General features: G+C 45.0%; 1 protein-coding gene across 6 annotated transcripts in view; it reads right to left on the reverse strand.

The window, feature by feature from the left end:
• LOC147750884 (uncharacterized) overlaps positions 1-22,899 on the reverse strand; it is a 1,319,653-nt gene that overhangs the window by 688,220 nt on the left and 608,534 nt on the right. For all 6 annotated transcript variants that reach the window (XM_086918405.1, XM_086918419.1, XM_086918411.1 and 3 more), the window contains 2 exons: positions 18,332-18,463; positions 16,010-16,099 (listed from right to left, as the gene is read on the reverse strand). In XM_086918405.1, coding sequence (XP_086774531.1) covers positions 16,010-16,099; positions 18,332-18,463 — 222 coding nt within the window. The remainder of the gene's footprint in view (positions 1-16,009; positions 16,100-18,331; positions 18,464-22,899) is intronic.

Raw genomic sequence — 22,899 nt, forward strand, 5'->3', positions numbered from 1 at the left:
CCACCACAGAAGAGTCCTGGTGCACTACCTCTTGCCCCCCTGCAGATCTGTCGTCTTGCTGATCATGCGGGGAAGTCTCCAATATAGGTTCGGGACTTATTTCTGACCTCGACAAAGACCTAATTGAGGACCGAGAGGCTGGTCTTGATAGTCTCGACGCCGACCTATGTTCAGGTGGGGGAGACCTAGACACTCCATGCTTCGAGCCCGAAGCAAGCTTCGACGTCGACCTACGTCGGGATGGAGACCTTGACCTTGACCTTCTCTTTTTAGGTCTCGACGTTGAATCCTTCGACGCCATTCTTCCTCTCGACGTCGACCTTTTCCTCGACGACGACGTACGTCTCTCTCTCGACCTCGGTCTATCCTTCGATGTCGACCGATGACTCTTTCTCGACGTCGACACTTTACTCTTCGACGTCGACACACGATCCTTCGACGTCGGACGTCTCTCTTCCCTCGACGTTGACCTCTCACGATCCTTCGACGTCGAACGTTGCACTCCCGACGTCGTCCTTACTGCAATCGACACCAATTGTCTCTACGTCGAAAAGGATTTCGACGGCGACTGTCGAGACGCTGAACCTTGCCTCACCGGCGAAGTCCTTGAGGTCGACGGAGCCCTCTTCGACGCCGACGCTGCCGACGGCGATCTGGATCTCGACGTCGAGCGCACCTTTTCTGACGGCGACGCTCCCTGGAGTCGGTGTTTCTTAGTTCTACCTTCTAGAGACGCTGATCTTCGACGTTTAGGCTGAGAAGATGGCTTAGCAGATGATAACAAGCCTTTGGAACTCTTCTCACCACGGTTTTCTCTCTCCAGAAGGCCCAGCAACCTCATTTTCTCCCTTTCTTTTAAAGTTCTATTTGAAAGGTTGAGGCAGTGATAACAATCTTCCACCTTATGAGAAGCTGGAAGACACACCACACAAACAGAGTGTGGGTCAGTTTTCGACATCTTCTTCCCACAGGAAGGGCATTTGTAAAATAAAGGTGGCATTCTGACTAAAAAACACCAACAGTTTAGTCAGAAAAGGATAACAAACCCCCACCAAAGCTATATTTTGTCAAAAAACGACAAGAAAAACCAACTTCTGACAGAAAATACTACAAATGAGCAGAGCTCAAGTTCCAGGTTCCTCACAGAACAAGTCGGAAAAAAGAACTGACGTAACTGTCACCTGTGGGGCATGATGGGAACAGAGTTCTCCTGGAGGCCTTAAAGGCAAAGTGTGCAGATTCTCCGGGACCTTAAAGGCAAGGTGCCAGTCTGATTTTTTGTACACAGAAATTTTTTCATATGCAGCCTTTTTAGGCTAATAACTGTTTACAACAGGTTCTTTGATGAAAATAAAAGGTTTTTCATGGTTATGAAATTCATTTTAGGCTCATGCCTGTTTATTGCATTTATATACAGCATATTTTCATGCGTCAGAAAGTGTGTAAGGTTTGGTTTGATTAGCCTATGTATTAATGTTAGGCTGCATAGTATGGTTATTATACATGTATATGTGTATAATTACTTAGTACTATGTACTTTTGGTTATATTTACACACATATATATGTATATTGTTTATGTGTTCCGGGTCCCCGCTCATGGGTGGAGATAATTCAGGGCTTATAACTATTAATGAGTATCCCCTTGAAGAGAACAAGCAGTAATAGCGGCTAGTGGCATGTGTAAGTGGTGGGGTGAAGAGCAGCAGATCCTGGGACTCACGGCAAGTTCAGCAACAAGTCAATAGCCCCCTGCACCCATCCCAGTCAAATTAGTCAAACTGTACTTTTGAATGAAATAAATAAAAACAAAAGTACCGACATTTCAGGTGCAGGGAAGACCCCAGAGACATAGGACCACCGTCCAGTTGGTGTCTTCACGGAAGGCCCTCCACTGCTGAAATCACGTTTCAGGACTACTAATTAAAGGGTCAATGAACCCTAACCAATGCTGGAGCTACTCTCATGTCGTTTTCAGCATGAAAATAGCGCCATGACTGGCCGGAGCAGGCTGGCACAGTGCTCCTTTTCAAAGCAGAAGCCTATGCCTGCAATCTGTCCAGCTGTTTTACAGCTGGGATTGGTGCGGGCTAAAGGGGGCATGTCAGGCTGGCCGTCGCAAGATGGCTGGCCAAGACGACATGAGCACCTTAGGTTTTAGGAAAGTAATTCCTGCAGCCAATCAACAGCAGGAATGTCATTGTCCGCAAGACACGACCATTTTATTTTAATTATGTTTTGCTCATGGCAGCAGAAGGGGCAACGCTCCTCTGCCCTCAAAGACGAACCGCCGTGGACCAGCAGAACGAAAGGAAACCAGCTGACCTAGCAGGCAAAGAACCTTCATGACTGGAACTTGAGCTCCACTTGAAACATTAGACTCATATCAAAAAATGTCCTGGATCCTCTGCAGAGGAGGGAAAGCTCTCAAAGAGGTTGTGTCCAGTTATGCCCCTATGAACAGGATGTGCGGAGAGGGCTCTAAGTGAGCCTTTGGCAAGTTGATTGATAAGACCAGGTTGGTCGAACAACAGTATGCTTGCTTGCGGTTGCCCATAGGTGGTCAAACTTCAGCTAGAGCGAGTTTGCTTTGGGCAGCCAATCATAAAATGTGTGAATATTGCAATCCGTAACCAGCACAGATGTGCAGCAACCACCAACATCACCATTGTGAAGACTCAGGGTGCCGATGTCAACCTGACAAGGAGGACCAGTAAATGGTAGCGGATAGAACCTAGCACAAATCACATGTATCTCCTGTGTGACTGCAGTATTGGTAACTGGAAACTTATGGATTCCATGAAGTCTACTGCTTCCAGTGCCAAAAGTACCTGAACCAGGGTCAGCATCATGAACATTTCCTTGCAAAGATGGAAGTTCAAGAGCCTGAGGTCTAGAATTGGTTGAAGGCTGACGCCTTTCTTGAGCTCTAGTAGGGACTGTGAGTGGCACCCCTACCCAATTTACTGTTCGGGGATTAACTCTACTGCTCCTTTCTGCAAAAGCGATACCAAAGGGGATGATGGATGGAGCGTTGCAGCCAATCAAACACTCACCCTCAGTCAACTGATCTGGGTTTAATCCATCATCATTCTTTAGCTCACTCCACCACCCCAGATCAGACATGATTTGGTATTGCTTTGTTAGCCCTAAGTTGGCAGGGTATGCCCAGACATGGGTCCCTTCCTCACTTTGCCTCTGGATTCAAGCTAGCCTGGCTGATTATCCAGAAACCGGTCCCAGGATGCTTGTTTCCGGTCCAGGGAAGAAATGGCTTGGCAGTTCGGGCTGGACTGTTCCCATGAGACACAGGGTCAGACTGATTTGCATATGGCCATGTCTGAACTGGGGTGGTGGAGTGAGCTAAAAAATGATGATGGATTAAACCCAGATCAGTTGACTGGGGGTGAGTGTTTGATTTGCTCAAACGCTCTGTCCTTCATCCCATTTGGTATCCCCTTTCTGCAAAAGGGCCACCACATCTCACAACAGGATCCAAAGGTGATTCCCTGATTGAAGAGGAGTGATGTGCGGAGGTGCTTGTTAGAAAGGAAGGGCCTACCCACTTTGTATGATCCTGAGGATCAACTGGTCTAACATTAGGGCCTTTAGAAAGGTAGACAACTTCCCTCCAAGAGACCACATGTGCTGCCATAAGGGAAGCTGAAGCGGCTTTCCAGGTGGCACGTAAAGAACAAAGAGAAGGAGGAGAGCTGTTGGGCCAGTCTGCCATTTCTTTTCCTCTGCTACAAAAGCTGGTTTGGCTGCTAGGTGTTCTAGGAGGGCCGGCACCGGCAATAAGAAAACCCCTTGCAGAAGCTCGCAAAACTTATGGAATAGTCTGAAATCTCTTGTTGGGTACTAAAGTTCCAAACTTCGGGTGGTAGCTCTCCCTGCCATAAATCTCAAGATTGTGTTGGTGTGTCCCATTCATAAGCGTTGCCTGCACATAAACGTAAAATCTGGTGCATCCCAGTCATGCTTGCCTTCTCAGGACTAAGGAAGAACCCCTGTAGGAGAGTAGGGTCTGCAATCCTATGATCACCCAGACTTTTTGCTTTTGTTTCACTGGTTTACGACTTTCTCTGGCTGTGGGCCTGCTAATCAGACCCACAGCCTGGCTGTTCTCTTTCTAAATTACGATATGTACCCTAGGCGCATTTACCAATTGGTACTGGGCCACCTTATCAGACCCCGTAACGCAGGGCATAGGTGTACCCAGGGCCGCCAGGGGCTGAAGCATGTATTATGCCACCCCTGGCTGGCCTCCTAAATTTGACACAACTGGCTGCACGACAGCTGGGGCGAAGACGTGTAACCACCCTTCGCTTTAGGTATAGTAGCTCTATATCTAACCATACAATGGACACCCGAGTTCCTATCAGTCACTCCTATGGCAGGCCTTAACGATCCTGAAGGCAGAGTGCGTGGGCTCGTGTGAGCTAGGTTCAGGCCCGAGCCGAGCCCGGTTGCAGCTTGCGGAATCAAGACCCAATAGCTGTTCCATGATAACGCGTACCATATCGGTAACTCCGGTGTCGCGTTATCCAGACATGTCGAGTAAGGTGTCATACGAATCGGGGTGCTGCCCTCTCACCAATGCTGGCGACGAGGTTAGCATTCCACCCTTCTAGAGGGACACGACATGTACGTAACTGTGAACCCCGGTTAAAGTTAACTGAAGCCTCAGCTCCACAAAATGGATGCTGCCACCACAGACACGAGTCTGACCTCCTGCTGCTGGGAGTCCTTCCAGCGAGGAGCACTTGGACAAAGGGTTTCCTGTCGAGGGCGCTGTTCGCACCGTCCCAGACAGGGTTTGTGTATTCTGGGTAGGTAGGGCTTTGGCGCGAAGGTGACTGCGGAGTGGCACCCCGGTGCTCACTACGCATCTGCCGGTTAGAACCAGTTCCAGGGGCGACAGCCCTGGCCTGGGGAAAGTCCGGCAGGGGAGAGGGGTGTAACTACCCCCCTTCCTGGTCCCACCCTTAGGGCAGGACCTAGTCATGTACCCACCCCTTTCTTTAGAATAAAGACTGGAGCGGGGACCCTTCCAAATTAGATCATCTTTGATTCAAGAACTACTTTCTACGAAAGGACATTCAAGACTCTTCTCAAGATTTCTCCCTTGTGACTAAGGAGTAGTCACCCTGCATCAGCAGGCACCAACTAAGAACTCTGCGGTTTGCTGTAAGTCCTTCCTCAAGGAATCCGACGGCCCAGCTCGACGAGAACCGGCTTCCCTGGCACCTCTGACCTCTACCCACGTCATCAGCTCAGCTGTGATCTGTGGGTGCGACGAGACCTCGAGGGACCGGCCATCATCAGAACCTGCACGCTCTTAAAACCAGCACGACCATCGAGGTAACTCTCTGGTGAGTGCTCTGGGGTCCGAGAAGCCCCGACCCTGAGCCGCCCCAGCACCGAAGTGCAGTCTCCCAGCATCTCCACGATCTGCGTGGGGCCCTTCTGCTCGCTGCTCAGCACGTTGTCTGGTCACTAGCCGCTGGCTTGTGCCCTTCTGTGACGACATCCGAGAATCATCACTGCTGGTCTGGTTGCTCCAGACTGGCCCTTGCTTCCATCTTTCCGAGAAGCACCCCGGACCCTCCTGGTCCACTCAAGACGCCATCTTAGGCCCACCACGTGGCCCTGAGATCTGCCAAGGCTTGTTGCCCCATCCTGGGCCCAGCGACGCCGACAGCATCATCCTTCGTGGGACAGCTCGCACCTCCACCGTGGTCGCCGACAACGCCTCCTGGTCCGTGAGACTGCAGAGCCTAGCGTCGCCCACTCACCTGGTCGAGGTGACGGCCAACCGGTGCCTTCCTGGTACCTTCTGACTACTGGCTAGTAGTACGAACTTGGTCCCCTCTGCTTTCAGGTTTCATCAATCTCCGATCCAGGCTTGGATCTCTACGAACTATTCAGCACTGGTCGCCGGCCAGCAACTCCTTTTCTTCCGGCTCCTGGCTCGTCAGCGAAGACCCCGACGCCTGTAAGACTTGTGCAGCCGCAGCCCCCGTGGCTAGGTAACTCGGCATTTCGGTGCCTGCATAGCCTCCTTACGCTAGGGTCCTGAGTCCCTCGCTTCCGACTTGCCTTATCGGGTCCGCCCGAGACCTTAATCCTTCCGTGTCCTCGGACACTTGTTTTCATTGTGCACTTGAAGTATTTGCTAAAGAGATTGGTTTGTGCTTAGTACCCTGTCCTCATAAAGAGTACAGGGCTGTTGTGATTCTTAATAAATATACCGTTTATTTTCATAACACTTGTGTGGTGTCCTTTCACTGGGTGTTCAAGGGGTACATGTGTGGTAAACAGCTGGCTTAACGCGCCCTCTCGAGTCTTTAGCCTTAGACTGCTCGTATCCACGCTACTAGGATAGCTGGTCTATAGGTTGACTTACAACCAAACACCATAAGGGTCGTTGGAACGATACATAGCGGTCGCTAGAATAGCGAACGTTGCATATCGGGCCAACTTCTCACAACCCCTGGCCCCAGTCACAGAGTGCCAGTATTGAGGCCTGCACTGATTTACCTGGAGGCATCCTAATCATCCCTCACCATCTCAGCAAAGTCGTCCTTGAAATAGACTAGTAAGCTTGGGACATCAAGGCAAGTGTATACCTGGCAAGCAGACATGTGGCTTCATGGGCCTTAGGGCCAAACTTTTTGTCGAGATCACAGACTTTCCTACTGCTCGGATTTGTGGGATTCTCTATCCGGTGGAGCTGATGGGAAAGCACAAAGGTTTCATTTTGTACAAGACCAGGTCTGCAACACCAAATTCTCTGGCAAAAGCATGAGCTGAGAGAAGGCAAGATCCCAGGGGCTGGCCTATTTATGCTGCAATCAACCAGCTCACGGTGGAAGTTGGCTTGTCCCCCAACCTACCTAATGAGGTGTCGCAAGCCCCATTAAATGGAAGAATAGGTTCTGTTACTGCCGGCATAGAAACACAAGGATATTGTACCTGATCTTGACTTTTGGCAGGGGCAGTCCCAACATGTCTGCTGCTTTTACTAATCACAGCATAAAAATAGGTGATGGCTGGAGTGCTCTCTATCTCTGTTGCTGGAGATATATCTAGCTCACTCACATTTTGTGATGCAAGGTAGTCAACAGCTTCAGAGAAAACAAGAGGCAGCAAATGGGTGCCTCATTGCTATTGTCAACAGCATGAGGTACTATATCCAACATTTGGATGGGATTTGAATCAGACCCGAAGAGATCCTGCATAGTTTGTCAATTCCTCTGTCACCTTTTGGGACCTGGGTGGGATTGGATTCTTTCTTCTATCTGGCCTTCTCAGCTAGCATGTGGGTCTTCCTTCTAGAGCACATCAAGATGCTCTCTGCCTTTAAAGCCTGTTCCAGTGGAGGGATCTGGCATGGCTGGCCCACCGGAGCTGGAGGAACAACAGGCATAGGGCTTAGCGTTAGAGCTGTACCAGCTAGCACTGTGATTATCTCCATATAGTAGCCCTTTGGGCTCCAATGGGGCAGAGGGTGAAGATGCTGGTGGTACTCCAACTGGACCCCAAACTGTTCCATGGAGCGTAGAGGTGCTTCAGAGTGGAATGCTGTGTTTCTAAGAGAAGCCATCATGCCATGGAGGAAATGTGCCTGGTCAGTGTCTGGAACACAGAATTACAGGTAGGCCAGCATGTGCACTGGTGCCTGAAATGGCTATGGGGCAGATGTTGACCCTGTAGCGGTGTGGGTCGCCCAGAGGACTTGAAATAGGCAAAGGAGACAACGATGCTGGAGCAGTTCTTCAGGCGGAATGATCTTGACCAGATTTGCCTCCGAAGAAGAATTCACTGGATGGGGGGATGCAGTTGCGGGGAGAGACAAGTTGACCAACCATGGGAAACTGATCAGTTGTGAGGACAATTGTCATCCCTTCTAGTCTTGGGTTTCCTCTTCTTTTCCTTGAAGGACATGGAAGCTAAAGAGGAATACTGCCTGTCGACCGAGTCTGACTGCAACCAGCATTGAGTTGACACTCATAATGCTCTTGTGACCTGTAAAGACTTTTGTCTCACTTTACTTAAATGGCCTTAGTGTATATAAGGTTGCCCTAGTCACAAAACCTTGAGTTGTGCTCCTGCCCGAGGCACTTCAGCCAGACCTTGTGGGAGGTTGGATGTAGACATTTGTCCAAGCCAGGAGCAGCAAGGCTTAAACACTGCATAATTTGTTGAAATTTTGTTTGAAAATCTGAAGAATTATTGAATAGCAGCAATGGATCTGTGGCGAAGGGTGCAGAAAAAAGGGAACTGACGTTCTTACACCAGGGTGGAACTATGTAGCGGTAGTAAGCTGGGTTTCTGTTGCAGTAATACCCACACTTTTTGCCAGATTTCTGATGCGCTTTGAGTTGATTTGCCCTGAGTCCCTGCCAATCAGGTTCCCAGTGCCTGTATTCTTTCCCAAAACTGTACCTTTGTACCCCCAAATTGACACCTTGATGACCACATGCAAGTTCCTTGTAAAATATATCATCGGTACTGTGACCAGGGAAGGCCTCTAAGGGCTGCAGCACATATTGTGCCACCCTTAAAGGTCCTGTACCTTAACATCCACACACTGCCATGTCAGGCTGCATGTTTTGTTGCAAGAAACATGAAGAGGTGACATGGCACACATACCCGTGTGTCATGCCTGCAAATGTAAATGTAAATGTAGAGTTTTTATATAGCGCACTTCTACCCGGAGGCCTCGTAGCGCTGTATTCATACCGCTGTGGAACCGATCCTGTCTTTTCTGTGAAATGTCCACTCCTGGGCACCCCCAAGGTGAAGCCAGGCATCCACAGCGCTGCTTGGGCCGTTGTAGAGATTAAGCAAGCTATTGCCCAGAGTCACAGAGTGGGACCCATGATTAGACTAGGCACCGAGGCGAGAATTATCAGGTCCGGGGAAATTGAGTCCAAGAGCCGCCGAGGCGTTAATTGAACCCTGGTCCCGGGCCAGACCTCTGCATCAGGGTCTGCAGCTCTAACCATTGAGCCACACTTCTCCACTGCCTATAGTACAGGTAAGGCACCCCTCTAGCTGGGTGCACTATTCCACTGGTGAGGGTACAGTTGCCTGAGCACTGTACCCCTACAGTGTCTAAACCATTCGTAGACATTACAAGTGCAGTACAGCCATAAAGAGTATAGGGTCTGGGAGTTCGCCATTACGAACTCCACAGCACCATTATGGCTTACATTGTTTCTGGAAAGTTTGGTAGAAAAATTCCCAGCATAATTAACCCACACTGATGCCAGTGTGGGATTTGTTATACTATGCACTCAGAGGGCATCTTAGACATGCCCCTGAAAAACGACCAGCCTCTGGTGGGTTTCCTGACTGGTTAACATCAGTCTGCCACCACTACACAAGTTTCTGGACCCCTGGGGTGGGACTGTTTGCTCCCTGAGCCCAGAATCAAAGCCTCTGCTGGGCAGAGGTGGTCACCCCTCCCCCAGGTCAAGAAAAGCCATCTGTGGCAGGAGAGCTTTTATTACCGACCCCCAGCCTTTCCTGCTATCAGGAGCAGGCCCCCTTCCTGTCTCCCTTCCTTTTCAGTGGGAAGACAGGCGGGAAAAATTAAAACAGGCCAGAAGGTCTGCCCATCTCTGCCAAACCCACCCCTTATGTGGGGGGAGGTGAGGTGAAGCCCACTCTTCAGTACTCGCCATCTCTCCAATAAGGATTAGGGATTGATCCCAATCCCCCATGTGGGGTGGTCAGACCAAGGATGTAGTCACCCTAATGTCAGTAGCCCATTGGCTACTGACATCAAGACCCCTAAAAAGCCCCCTGAATACAGTATTTACGGGACAGTCCTGAACCAAGAAGACAGATTCCCGCAACCTACGAAGAAGGACAAAAGAAGATGCCCAGCGGAGGAGACTGCAGAGAACACTGACTTGCCCCCAGCCCTACTGGCCCTTCTGCAGTATCCAGAGATCCGGAGTCAAAAGTCACCTTGTCCTGCAGCCAGCGACCTCCAGAATCCCTGGGAGGACTGACTGCCTTAATCAAAGACCAGATGTCCTGTGAACAGCAGCTCTGTTCAAAAAAATCTCCCAAGACAGACTCTGAGCCTGCTGAGGACAAACGAACCAGATGCCTGCAACCACCACTGCACCAGACACTTATGGCCTGAATCCAGTGAGCCCACCGGTTCTAGTGAGGTCCCCCAGCACTCCAGAGTCCGAGTCCAACGTAGGTTGACCCCTCCAGGACTCCCCGCATCGCCTGCAGCCTCAGCACGGAGACCCCCCTCCCCCAACGCCAGTGGCACAGTGAAGTGAAATCCAACCTCAAAAGACAACCCTGAAACCAGCCTCCCTGTGTCCTGGAGAAGAGAACCTGAAGTGCACCTACGTCCCCGAGCCCTCAAACATACCTGCCCAGCTGTTGGTTCCTCCCGGAAGGACCAAGCCTGCAGCCAAAATCCAAAACCGGCAACTCTCATTGAAAAAAACATGGCACATGACGCCAAAACAGCACCCTGCTCCAGGCCATCCCTGTGCCGCGGTGGGTGCACATTGTGTGTTAAACTGTATCATCCTTTGCCCTAAGCTTAAGTCCAGGAGCTTTGCTCCCACAACCTTGTGGCCTGCTTGCGAGCAGCCTCCAACCGGAGGCTCCCTATCCCCCACTGAATAACATTGGGCCGCAGCACTCTGCACCCGGTCACCCTAGTGCTGCTGGGGCTGCTTTGAGAGTGCATGCTCGACCCTGGGAGAACCTTGGTTCTAACCCCAGAAACCCAACTGCCACAACCAAATACTTACCTGTAAACCGATAACTTAATTTCCTCCCATAGGATTGCATTGACTGCTTTTCTTTGAAAAATCTTCTAAGCGTGGAGTTGGTTTGTATGAAACCTTGAAAAACTGCAAATGTATAAAAAGTGAATTACTCCCCTCAGTGTGATATCTAGGCACATCACACAGAGTAGAAAAAAAACTTAAAACGTAATCTGAAAAGTAATGTTTAAAGTAATCTTAAAAGTAACTGTAAAGTAATTTTGACTGTTGACTTACCTGTGAACAAATCAACTGCATTTCAATTGTATTTCAACTGCAATATACCAGCAACATATTATTACACTTACCTGCAGCAGGCCTGGCTTGGTTCTAGAAATACAATTACTAAATAATATGTTTATACAAACAAAATTGGTCTGAGTTCAGTCTTTGAGTGTGTGACATAATTTCTTGCCGGAGTGGGTTTATTTATTTATTTATACAGTTTACAATAAATGCTTAAAACTACCCTCTGATAAAGTCTTACTGCTCGCCCACACTACCACAAATAGAGAGTAAGGTATTATCTACTTGTACCTCTGCCTACCTTTGGGGTTCCACTAGACTCTGTGCACACTATACCTTACTTTGGTATAGTATATACAGAGCCAGTTTCCTACAGTAGCTTCAGTGATGTCACACCTGTGCTGCTTCTGGCGCCTAACGGGAGCCTGCATCATCTACCAACAAAGGGCAGCTGTGCCAATAATTTCCGGATGCAGTCTGGAACTCAGGTATATTAAAACTGTAAGGATTTTACAGTTACAAGCAGCCTTCAGAGATTAAAATGAAACTTGTCAAAGGTTGAATAGCCGGGCTTATTCATGGAGACTCTGCCAGTCTCTTGTTATCACATAGAAGAGTAACTATCCCTATAACTGTCCAAGATGTAAGAGAAGAAACAACCTTCTGTATTCTGGCTCTACGCTTTCATACAGTATTACTCCTGCCACCACAGACCATACCAAGATATTATTATTATTATTTATAGATTCATTCAGCGCATAGCTGCCCCAGCAACGGGGCGACCCAGCGCTACTCAAGAGACAAATGCCAAGTAGCACTCCAGCACACCGCAGCAGATTAAACCGGGAAGAGCCAGGTCTTTAAAGCTTTACGAAAGGTCAGGTGATTTTGAAGTCCTCTAATAGACAACGGGAGAGAGTTCGAGATGTACTGAACCAACAGATCCGCTAAGATAAGAGGGCCTTGTTGTGAAAGAATTTTATGCGCTACGAACAAGGACTTGAACTGAATTATTTTGGCTATTGGTAACTAATGAAGTTTCGATAAAGAATCCGATACCGAACAAAACTTGGGCAGTGCTAGCAAAGCATGGGCCGCTGCATTCTGGATTCTTTGAAGGCGTAAGATACAGGATTTATTGGCTCCTAAGAAAAGGGAGTTGCCGTAGTCCAAGCTGGCTAACATTGTAGCCTATAGGATAGTTTGGGGGATTTTTGGTTCAAAATATCCGAGTAGGGGTTTTAACCCCATCAAAAGACCAAAGCAGATTCCAGGAAGATCTTTAGATTGGGTATCGAAGGAAAGATCCCTATCAATCCAAAAGCCAAGATTCTTAACCGGCTCTTTGGGCTGTGGCGCTGGTTTGAGTTTGTCTGGCCACCACTGTTCAGACCATAGCGCACTGTCTCTCCCTAACACAAGAATTTCAGATTTGGCAGCATTAAACTGCAAACAGTTGGATGACATCCAGTCTGCAATTGCAGACAGGTCCTCCTTAAATTTAAGGAGATTATTTTTGCGCTTTTTAGAAAAGGCAATAACTAGCTGGGTGTCATCGGCATAAGAAACCAATGACATCTCTCTACTTCTTGCTACCAAAGCTAGGGTTGAACATATATCTTAAACAATGCAGGGCTCAATATTGAGCCCTATGGAACCCCATGCTTAATGGCGAACACCTGCGAGTGGTATGGTGTTCCAGCAACCAGAAAGGTTCTGTCTTCCAAAAAAGAGCGGAAACAGGCCAGGGCCTGCCCCCTGACTCCCCATATCCTCCAGCCTACATAACATAACAAGATGTTGTGGGTAACAGTGTTGAAAGCGGCACTTGGATCCAACAGAATCAAGGCCGCAGAGTCCCCGACATCTAGGCTGCCACGGATATCCTTGGTCAGGGCCAGCAGCGCAGACTCGGTGCTGTGGCGGGGGCGAAAACCATTTTGTGAGGGGTCAAGAATGTTATTCTGCTCAATAAATTCAGGCAGAACTGTGTTTATGCTAAAAAAGGGAGTTGGGAAATCGGGCGAAAATTGCCCAGGTCTGACGGATCCAAGGACGTTTTTTTTAACAAAGAAACAACTTTTGCGTGTTTCCATGTTGTTGGCAATAATGCAGAGGTCAGTGGAAAATTAATCCCTTCACTGCGGCTGCTATTCCGCCGCAGTGCTAAGGGGTCGGGCGGAAATGCGGCGGGCGCATGCTGGTGACGGAACGGTTCCATCATGGCCCCGCCCGCTCAATAGAAAGCTCAGCGCAGGCGCGGAATTCGTGCAGCGCAGGAGAGTCGGGGGGGCCATGACGGAACCGCTCCCTCATCAGCACAGCGCCACCGCAGCTGATGACGGAGCGGTTCCGTCATCAGCAGGGGAGGAGTTAATCAATTCCCTAACCGCTGGTAAAATTGGCATGGAAACAAGACGGAGTTGGTCAGGTCTCAGAGGATCAGCAGGGGAGCCAGATTTTAAAACAAAGAGATTCCGTCTCAGAGAGTGAGAGTAAAGGAAAGGAACACAGCATTAGTTCAAGAGTGACAAACTTATCCTCGGTCCCAGCTATCCGCTCAATATTGGCCCTAGCTGGGAGGGAGCAGGTAGTTGGAAGACTATAGTAAATGGTCTCCACCTTGCGCAGAAAGAAGCCTGCAAGGTCATCACACTGAGCATTGGAGGAGACTGGGCAATCCGCATTCACATTCGAATGTTGCATCTTTCTGAGAAGGTAGAAGATCATTTTAGGAGGTTTCTAATTCTCCGTAATTTGAGCAGCAATGTATTCAGCTCTAGCTTTCCGGATCAACCTATGATAAGTCTTAATTGAATCGCGATATTTATTTTTTGCTTCCAGATCATAGGCATGCCTCCATGAACGCTACAATTGTTTACACACTTTTTTAGCTTTCACCAATGATTCACTGAACCAGGGATTAGATGGCCCTTGTTTCTTCTTTGAACTGAGTTTTGCAGGAATGCTGATATCTAACGCTTGGGTCAGCCAATCCTGGAAAAGAGTATTGGCTGCCTTAATATTAGAAGGGAACTGTGGCTTCAAACTTGCCAGAGAGTCTCACAATTGGCTAACATCCAGTTTATACCACGGACGCTTCATCACGGGGCAGGGACAATGCGGAACAGGTTTCCCTGGCAGCTGTAAAGAAAAGGGGACCAAAAGGTGATCAGACCAGACAAAGGGAACCGGAGAAGACACCGTAATGGAGCACAAATTAGAGAATATAGGGTCCAACAGGTGACCAGCCACATGGGTACAGTCCATCACATGTTGTGTTAGTTGACACGCCTCTAGATCAGCTAGGAAACAAGCAATATCCAACTTGCCGCTATCTTCCAGTTGAAGATTTAAATCACCCAGGATGGTAAAGTTTGCTGCTTTTTTAGCGAGTGGGAGAACCTTATTCACTAAGGCTTCCCTAAATACATTGGAAGGCCCAGGCGGGCGATATATAAGCAGCCCTGAAACCGTGAAAGATAAAAAGCAGATAGTTCCTAGTTCATCAAATAATCATAATCCTCAGTAATGCTGGATTCTCCCAGTTCCAAGTTTGTACTGTATTTCTTCCCCCAGCTCAACATATTGATCAGCTTTTAACTAGAGCCATAAATTCAAAAAGTGTTCACCTTTGTCAACAATTTAGCCAAAATTCCTGTCAACCTGGACTACAGACAAAAATGCAGTCATCATCAGCATTAAATATATAGAAGTCTAACATATCAGCCTGTGTTAAATGATTAAATCCCACTTCTAATCTGATGCATTTCATTGGAATTGTGCTCCTGAGGTAGAGTCCCTCACTCTGGGGTATTTCTTTGTTGGTGGTGAATATTTAGTTCTTATGTGACGACCAACTAGGTGCAAAATAAATCAATTGAGAAATGAATATTATTTAATGTAACCAATGGTATGTCGAACAACACACATATTTGCAACTAATGGTGCTCCTGCTGTGAATTGTTGTTTTACCTCTCAATACCTTGGCCTTCCACTACGAAGACCAGACTAGCTTACCGAGAAAGTAACACTCAACCACTTGCTCTATTTTTAAACTGTATATCTGGAATCTTCTATGAGGAGTTTCCTTTCCAAAGACAGTTGGTAGTCTTGGTGTGATGGATTCTAAGACTGTTAATGGAAAGAGAGAGTTGTAGATAAATATTGGTGGAGCCTAATGAGTGAGTGTAGTCAGTGTAAAACTGGGAGAGTATCTGCGTTCTTTGTTGTACCTAGAAAAATGAACAACAACAGATTGCAGACCTCTAGCTGGGTCTCCTACTTGGAAATTGAATAGAAGGACACTGCTTTTTAGCCTTGTAGTACACCATGACACAATCTACAAGTTTAATCCATGTTTCCTCCATCAGTTTGAACAAAAACCCAAGTGAGCAGGTAACAGCAACTCTCAATAGCAGTCCCAACCATCAAACAGTTTTTACTTGTTTGTTTTAATGCAGTAAATTATTAGTAAACCTTTTTTTTTTATAAGTCTTCAGTTTATTGAGATATAAATCCCATGTTTGCACATCTTACCAGCAAAGTGCCACATCACTTCGAAGAATGCATCTGGTCACACGAGGATGTTCGTCATTTCTATGCTATGCTTAGTCCTCTTCATAAGTATCACCACCTTCATGGCAGCTAAACTAAATATTTCTTGCAAGATCTCTGATCTCTTTGCTATTTCGTCTGCTGGCTGGAAAACTGTATTACTCGTTCTTCACAGATGCTCATGTTACCTTATAAATATGCCCATATTCTCGTTCTCTAGAGACACTAGTGCCATCCTTCTCCAAAACCTTTATTCTGTGGGAGACCAAGCAATTCCATGACATCAAGCGCATAGATACCCAATAACTTTCCCTCGGGGGCTTACCCTCCTTGATCACCTGCCCAAACAATGCACTGTTAACACCTGTACTCTGATCAACTTCATATCACTCACCATTTCCTGAAACACATTCTGTGGTTCTTCTAAGCACTTCGTATGTCCTTCAGAAACGTGGACTGCGGAGTCATCGAAAGCAGCTGACCGCTGGAATACAAAAAAACGCAATTCAGTATCATAATTTTGAGCACTTCTTTTAAAGTGCCTCACCTCGTTTAAGACTTACCACCAATGTTGTTATAGCTAGCATTTTTGGAACATTCTACTCCTCAGATTACCATATTAATGAACAACAGAGACAGAAAACAATGAACAATAAGATCCATCAACCCCTCCACCACATTTTTTTCTACTTTAAACAAATAAGTCTCCCAGCTCCTGCATTACCCTTGTTAGTAATGGAAAGACAGGAAAAACAGTTAAAGGACAACATTTTTCAGCATGCTTATATAGTCCAAAAGATATGTCCAAAATTATGCATTTTTATCTAAAAGCATGAAACTTGCCAGAAATTGTGTTTATACCAAGATTGTAACATTAAGCTTTGTAACCACAAGGCTCATGTGTCACGAGCCACGATACTGGAACATTTCTGCTGAAATATGTTTTTCACTCATAACTTCAGAATGGATCAATATATTTCACTGTTGCCCCCATTGCAGGTTGAGAAATTTGCACAAAAGAGTAGAGGTATGATTGAGGGGATGGATGATTCATTTTGTAAGCCTTTGTTACAGCAGTTGCAATTCCTAAGTGGTAACACTGCCCAATTTATAACAAGTTTAAGTTTAACAGGAGTTCCTCTTCAACAACAGTGGAATTAATAGGAAGTTTAGCTATATAAAGTGTTTGCTAATAGGAAACTGTATCTATAGGATGAAACTATGAATAGAAGTTTTAAGTTAATGGAAGGCGATAGTATATCCAACTCACAAGGTAGGTCAGCTATTGACTGGGAGAAATGTATTTGTAAAAACTGAGGCTCTAACATGTCCTGCGGATTACGCTCCTAGAAAAATGGCTGTGGCTGCAGGATAAAAAGCTATAGAGAAAGATCTTCACAATCCTGACGAATGAAGTTGCCTACCTGAAAAAATGTAGACTCTGTATCAATTAAATGATGGTAAACCTCCTCCATTCTATAGCTAAGTTGTACTAAAAAAACAATAAATCAATGTGTTCTAAAATCAGATGAAGTGGAACATGCTACACATTGGAGGAAGATAGGTAAGAAAAAGGATTCTTTGGAGTATAAAAAAACACAGGTATTGAACAGTTAATGCAATATTCATCATACACGTTCATGGACTTGGAAGTTGAAGAGCTAAATGCCAAGCTAAGTAATGGAGGCATGATTTCTAAGAAGTCAGAAAACCATAAAGAGTGCCTCAAAAGCTTTAATTCTAAAAAAGCAAACAATCCAGAGACGAAAGGGAGGTTCACAGGGCTTGATATTCAGGAGCACGTATGCAGAGCCTTTGGCTTTCATGCAATCTCCTCCTGAATGTGAAGAAAATATGCCGGTTTCTAGACATTGTGAGCTTAAACAGCTCTACTATAGAAGAATTAAGCAGCTTAGAGGACATTTGTCCAGTGTTCATTCCACAAAATTAAAACAAACTTGACACACTTAAAGAAAGCACAGCTGTATTAATAGTTGCATCTCGCTAAGGCAAAACTGGGATCTCAGTGATGAATCCATAGCAGTGATCTTGGAACACACAGCATCGATATTACAACAAGACACTGTACAACTCAGACAACCACCTTTTTCTGGATTGCTCAAAGAAGAATGGCAAAAAAGATTCATCCCTTTTATACTTCTAACTCTAACATGAAAGTGTATGGCTCACAAATACAAAGTGTGGTAACATATGGATCAGAACCAAATCTTACCATTGCACAACTACCTACAATCAATTTCTTTAAAGAAGTGGTGTCAGTCCTCAAACGGTATATGATGCACTCAAGTCACACCGTTTCAATTATTTTATGGCTCTTTAACCCACTCAAGATCTAAAGACTTTGTGGACTTCCTTTATGTTTCGGCATAGCAGCCTTGTACAATTGTGCCTTAAGCTAATAAGGGAGGGCAGCTCAGCAGATGCACTCAAGGGTTCACCTTCTGTCAATCAAGGCTGCTCCCCAAACTCAACAATTGTAATAAATACCAGATTACAGATCTGTGCATGTGCATGTCTTCTCGCTTTCTCATATAGATAAACACACACATATTGTGTTTTATTTTTCACCTGGGTATCAGTACAACCCAAACACTAATCCCTTAGGATTCCTTTCAGTCCACTATATCCAACTTGCCGGCTGGTTGACATCCACCACATTCCCCAAGGAATTTGGGGTCATCTTCATGTCACTCACCCTTTTCTCAAATTGCTTTTGACGTTCGTGTAAGGAATCCATCTGTTTTTGTAAGCACTTCATTTGTTCTTGTATGCATTGCATCTGCTCATCAATGACACGGAGAGCAGGATCCTCAAACTGAATATGCTCCTGCAAAAAGAAAAAACTGTAAACTCACTTCATTCTCTAGCCCATCTGTTTTACTTCCTTTTTTTTATAGAAAACCCACCAGTTTAACCGCAGTTGTACAAGTAAAACCTCTTCGGGAAATGTAGATTAGATTCATCTGTAAAACTCAGACCTTTCGTAAAAACTCCAAACTTTAATAAGGAACGAGACTGTAGGAATGGAAACAAACATAACCCTTATTTTTCTAACCCATCACAGATAAGTCTTTCGTAATCTTAACCTGAAATCTCATACAAGTGTCTGAAACTCCAAAAGCCAGACTCCCTTTTGAGCATGTTATGTTAACCTGTCTGCCTTTGGCCCACTAACAGTAAGTCATTATCTTTCGCAGAACTCGTGAAACTATCAATTCATCTTGACAATGACTTTGCCAGTGCATAAGGCGACGCAAGTCTGCTACAAGCTACATGACATCTACATTTCCAGGTCTGACATGTGTATGTGTAAAATACACATGTAGCCAGAGTTGATGTATTATCATCATGCTGGTTCATTTAGTTATGTCCTGGATTAATAGAAGTCTCCCAATGTAGGGTACAAATCAGTGGTCAACTATATATAAACCTCATGAGGGGAGAGGTAGAGTGGCCTTCGCACCAGGTTATCATGAGAGGTCCTGGCAGACTGGTGGAGCATCCACTTTCATGCTGAGAGTCAAAACCGAGAAGAGAGGAGACTAGCCCAGCTGATGTGTGTTTTCCTTCCGAAGGAACACTCACTATTGGCTGGAGTCTGAAAACCACAGTGGCTATACTGTGAAAAGGTATGCAGCGTGTCGAGCCCCAAGAAACTCTAGAGGCAAGTTCGCCACTACATGCTCTTATAGTGTATCCCACAGAAATAGTCTTTAGGGTGGCTAGGCTTCTAGGAACATTCTAATTATGTTAGAAGTGTGCATTTTATTCATAATAGGCATAAGTGCTGTTTTAATTACACTTTATGTAGTTATTACTTGTGTACTAAGTAACAGGACAAGACTGTTGAATTAAAAAAATGTAAACATATATATTACTAAGCTTGAGTGTGCTATTCTAAAGACCCAAATTGGGTTTGAATTAGCACTGCATACCTGACCCCTTTAAGGGACTGTTAGTAACCTCGAAATTATGGACACTACACAAGTAGGAATGCTCAGTGAGGGGTTTGAGTGTGGGACTACAATAAGTTGGACGTCCCAGCTTAAGCAATGGTGTACTGAACTCAGTCTAGGCACCCTTGGTGGGAGTGCCAAACCTTAGAGCCCCAAGGTAAGCAACACAAGTTGGGAGAAATGCACAACTCTTAATACATGAAAACCCTTTTAGAAATATAAATAGAGGTCTATCACTTCTCCTGGCTTTCCCCCTATACTACAATTCTCATGGACTCAGCAGTCCCTACAAAGCTGAGCAATTCACAGTGAAAGATCCCTCAAAAGACTGTACACTTTTTAAGGTTACTGCTTCAGTTCAAAGTTTGGAGAAAAAAATCATTCTCACACACAATACTCCGCTAACAAGGAGCCACAGATTGTTAGTGGTGACAAGAATAACCAATATTGAGATCTATCATTACACAAAAGTAAATTTTCTGTGTGTTATGGTTAAGTATAGTCATTAATGATGTAGGTATGTTCTACATTCTAATACTGAATGTTTTCTCATGGAATGCGATTTGGCAGTTTGAGCCAGGTCGAGGTCCGTGAGGGTTGTAAATCTAACTCTCCTGAAATAAACCAGGATTTAACTAACTCGAGTCTGGAGGATTTACTTTTTATCACTGGCGACGATGGAGCTGGAACAACCCTACACGATATATTTGTTATCTTAACTTTTGCGAACTAACGTTTATTTCATTCCCTATTATCTCGGAACTACCTCATAAATTGTGGAGATGATGACGGGAAATTGAGAACACTTGGCGAGCACCTCTGAGTGACTAACTAGTCAGAGAAGGTACTTCTGAACATTTTTTTTTTGGTCTCGACCTCAGACCTTGAAGTTTAGTTGAAGGCTGACTGACTTTGTGAGTAATACCACAAGAAAAAGATCAACAACAAATACTGTTACTGCTGGATTATCTTTTGTTGTTGCAAATTTAACGTAAGTACTTTTCTGGATGCAGTTGACTGATTTTTTGACATTGAGCCGTTGGATTTGAACTCCAGCGCCAGCAGCTGTGCGTGTGTACAAGCGCGAGTGGTTGGTGGTACGCAGGAGCGATCTCCAGCTGACGAGGGAAGACATCACTGATGCTCGATCGCCTGCAGAAACCTCACTGAGACCACGTTCGGCACGTTGTTGAAACAATCTGAACTTCCTCAGGAAAACACGTCTTAACGACGTAGCGGCCATTTTGATTATCGAGGAAGTCTCCGGTCATACACAGATGACAAGAAAATAACCCACGTGAATGTAGAATAAAAAAAAGGATCTATTTCAAACATAGCCACGTGAATTTAATCGACTATATATTATTAATATCTGCAGTTTACGGTAAGCCTACTTAAAATTGCGGAACATTTTTTTTTTTTAATTACTATTTTGGGCGGGGGGGAATCCTAGAGCTGATGAGGACATGATACAAGTTTCTTCAGAAGAATTGAAGCCTCTTTACTAAATACAACCTCTATTTAATAGACTTATATCTTAACATGGAGTAAAGGAACAGTTCAAACTGACTTTCTGGATTGTTACATGTTTACTGCTACTTACTTTTATTCTACAGAGTTAATTAATTGTTGTCTGGAAACATGTCTACTTCATCAAAACCTCCTCATTTTTTAACTGAGAAGAGTATCCAGTGTTACCTTGGAAAAGACGGAAACTTATTTTTGATTCCTACCTCATAGCAATAGGTGGAGAAAAGTTTTCTGCTTGCCGCAAACAAGCCTTACTTTTACACAACTTAGGTATTGAAGGTAGAGGTATATATGAAAGTATTGATGTAATTGAAATTGGGAGTGAGTCAGGAAAACCTAGCAATGTTTATGATACGCCCATACTCATGTTAGAGAGGCATTTTGGTTCTCACATAAACATAGTTTTGGAAAGACATACGTTTTTTTTCAAGGGTGCAAGGGAAGACAGAAAAAAAATTCAAACTATGTTGCTGCCCTCAAAACATTAGCTCACACCTGTGAGTTTGAGCATCTAACTGATTCATTGATTAGAGATCAAATTGTGAGATGTACAAATAATGTTAAGGTTCAAGAAAAGCTTTTAAGCAAAAATCCTTGTTTGAAAGATGCTGTTGCAATAATTGAAGGAATGGAAAACACTAGTATGTGGGTACATAAAATGAGGATGATAAATGTAAGGATAATACCTCTTCCACTAAAGAAGACAGTAGTGAGTCACCTGTCAATGAGGTCTACAGTAATAAGATGGCGAAGGATGTTGATAAAAGTGTTGATGATAAATCTGTTACATCAGCTAACAAAGAATCCGAAAGGAAATTTGAGGAAAAAAAAAATTCCTTATTCTGATGTTAAACCTAATACTCCGAAATGTTACAGATGTGGAAGTGATGGACATTGGACAAATAGTCTGGGATGTTTTGCGAGATTTGCTTTTTGCAAGATTTGTGGGAAGAAAGGTCACTATGCTCGCGTATGTAGAGCAGCTAAGCAACAGAACATGAATCACATTAGTCAAGAAGTCAATATTGTTTCCAGCATACGTGAGGATAGAAGAGTGGATGTGGATCCTATTGAAATGCCAGAATGTGAAATAACTGTTGGTGGGCGGAAAGTAATGGTTTTAGCAGATTCTGGATCACCATATACTATGATTGGTGATAAAAATTGGGATAACACATTTGGATGTGAGAATGTAGAGTTATTGCCCTCAGACATTAATCCAGTAGGTTATGGGGGACTAACAATTGATGTAATTGGATATTGTATCAAAACAATTCAGTTTTCTGACCATGAAACTGTAGGAAAGGTTTATGTAGCGAGAAGAGGTGACAATCTCCTTGGATGGAGACATCAAAGGGATATGGGTATAACACTCGATCCACAGTGAACAAAAATTGTTATTACTGGCTAAACATGAATTACCTACTGATATTTTTGGAAGTTTTTAGTGACAATTTGGGTCTTTTAAAAAGATTTGAACACAAGATCATTTTAAAAAGTAGTGAAGTACCATTTATGTCAAAGGTAAGGAGAGTTCCTCATATGACGATAGAACCATTAGAATGTGAAATCAGTAAGCTTTTGGAGAGAGGGGTTATTGAGGAGATAGAGAGTTCTGAGTGGTTGGCTCCGGTGGTTTTGGCACCAAAGGATGGAGGAAAAGAAATTTGTCTGTGTGCGGATTTGAGAGGTTTGAACAGATACATCTGGGTTGATAGACAACCTTTGCCAAATATCACTGAGATTTTGACTCTTATTAAAGATGCTAAGATTATTA

This window comes from Lissotriton vulgaris, chromosome 1_1, assembly GCF_964263255.1.
Source record: "Lissotriton vulgaris chromosome 1_1, aLisVul1.2, whole genome shotgun sequence".
Classification (NCBI taxonomy): Eukaryota; Metazoa; Chordata; class Amphibia; order Caudata; family Salamandridae; genus Lissotriton; species Lissotriton vulgaris.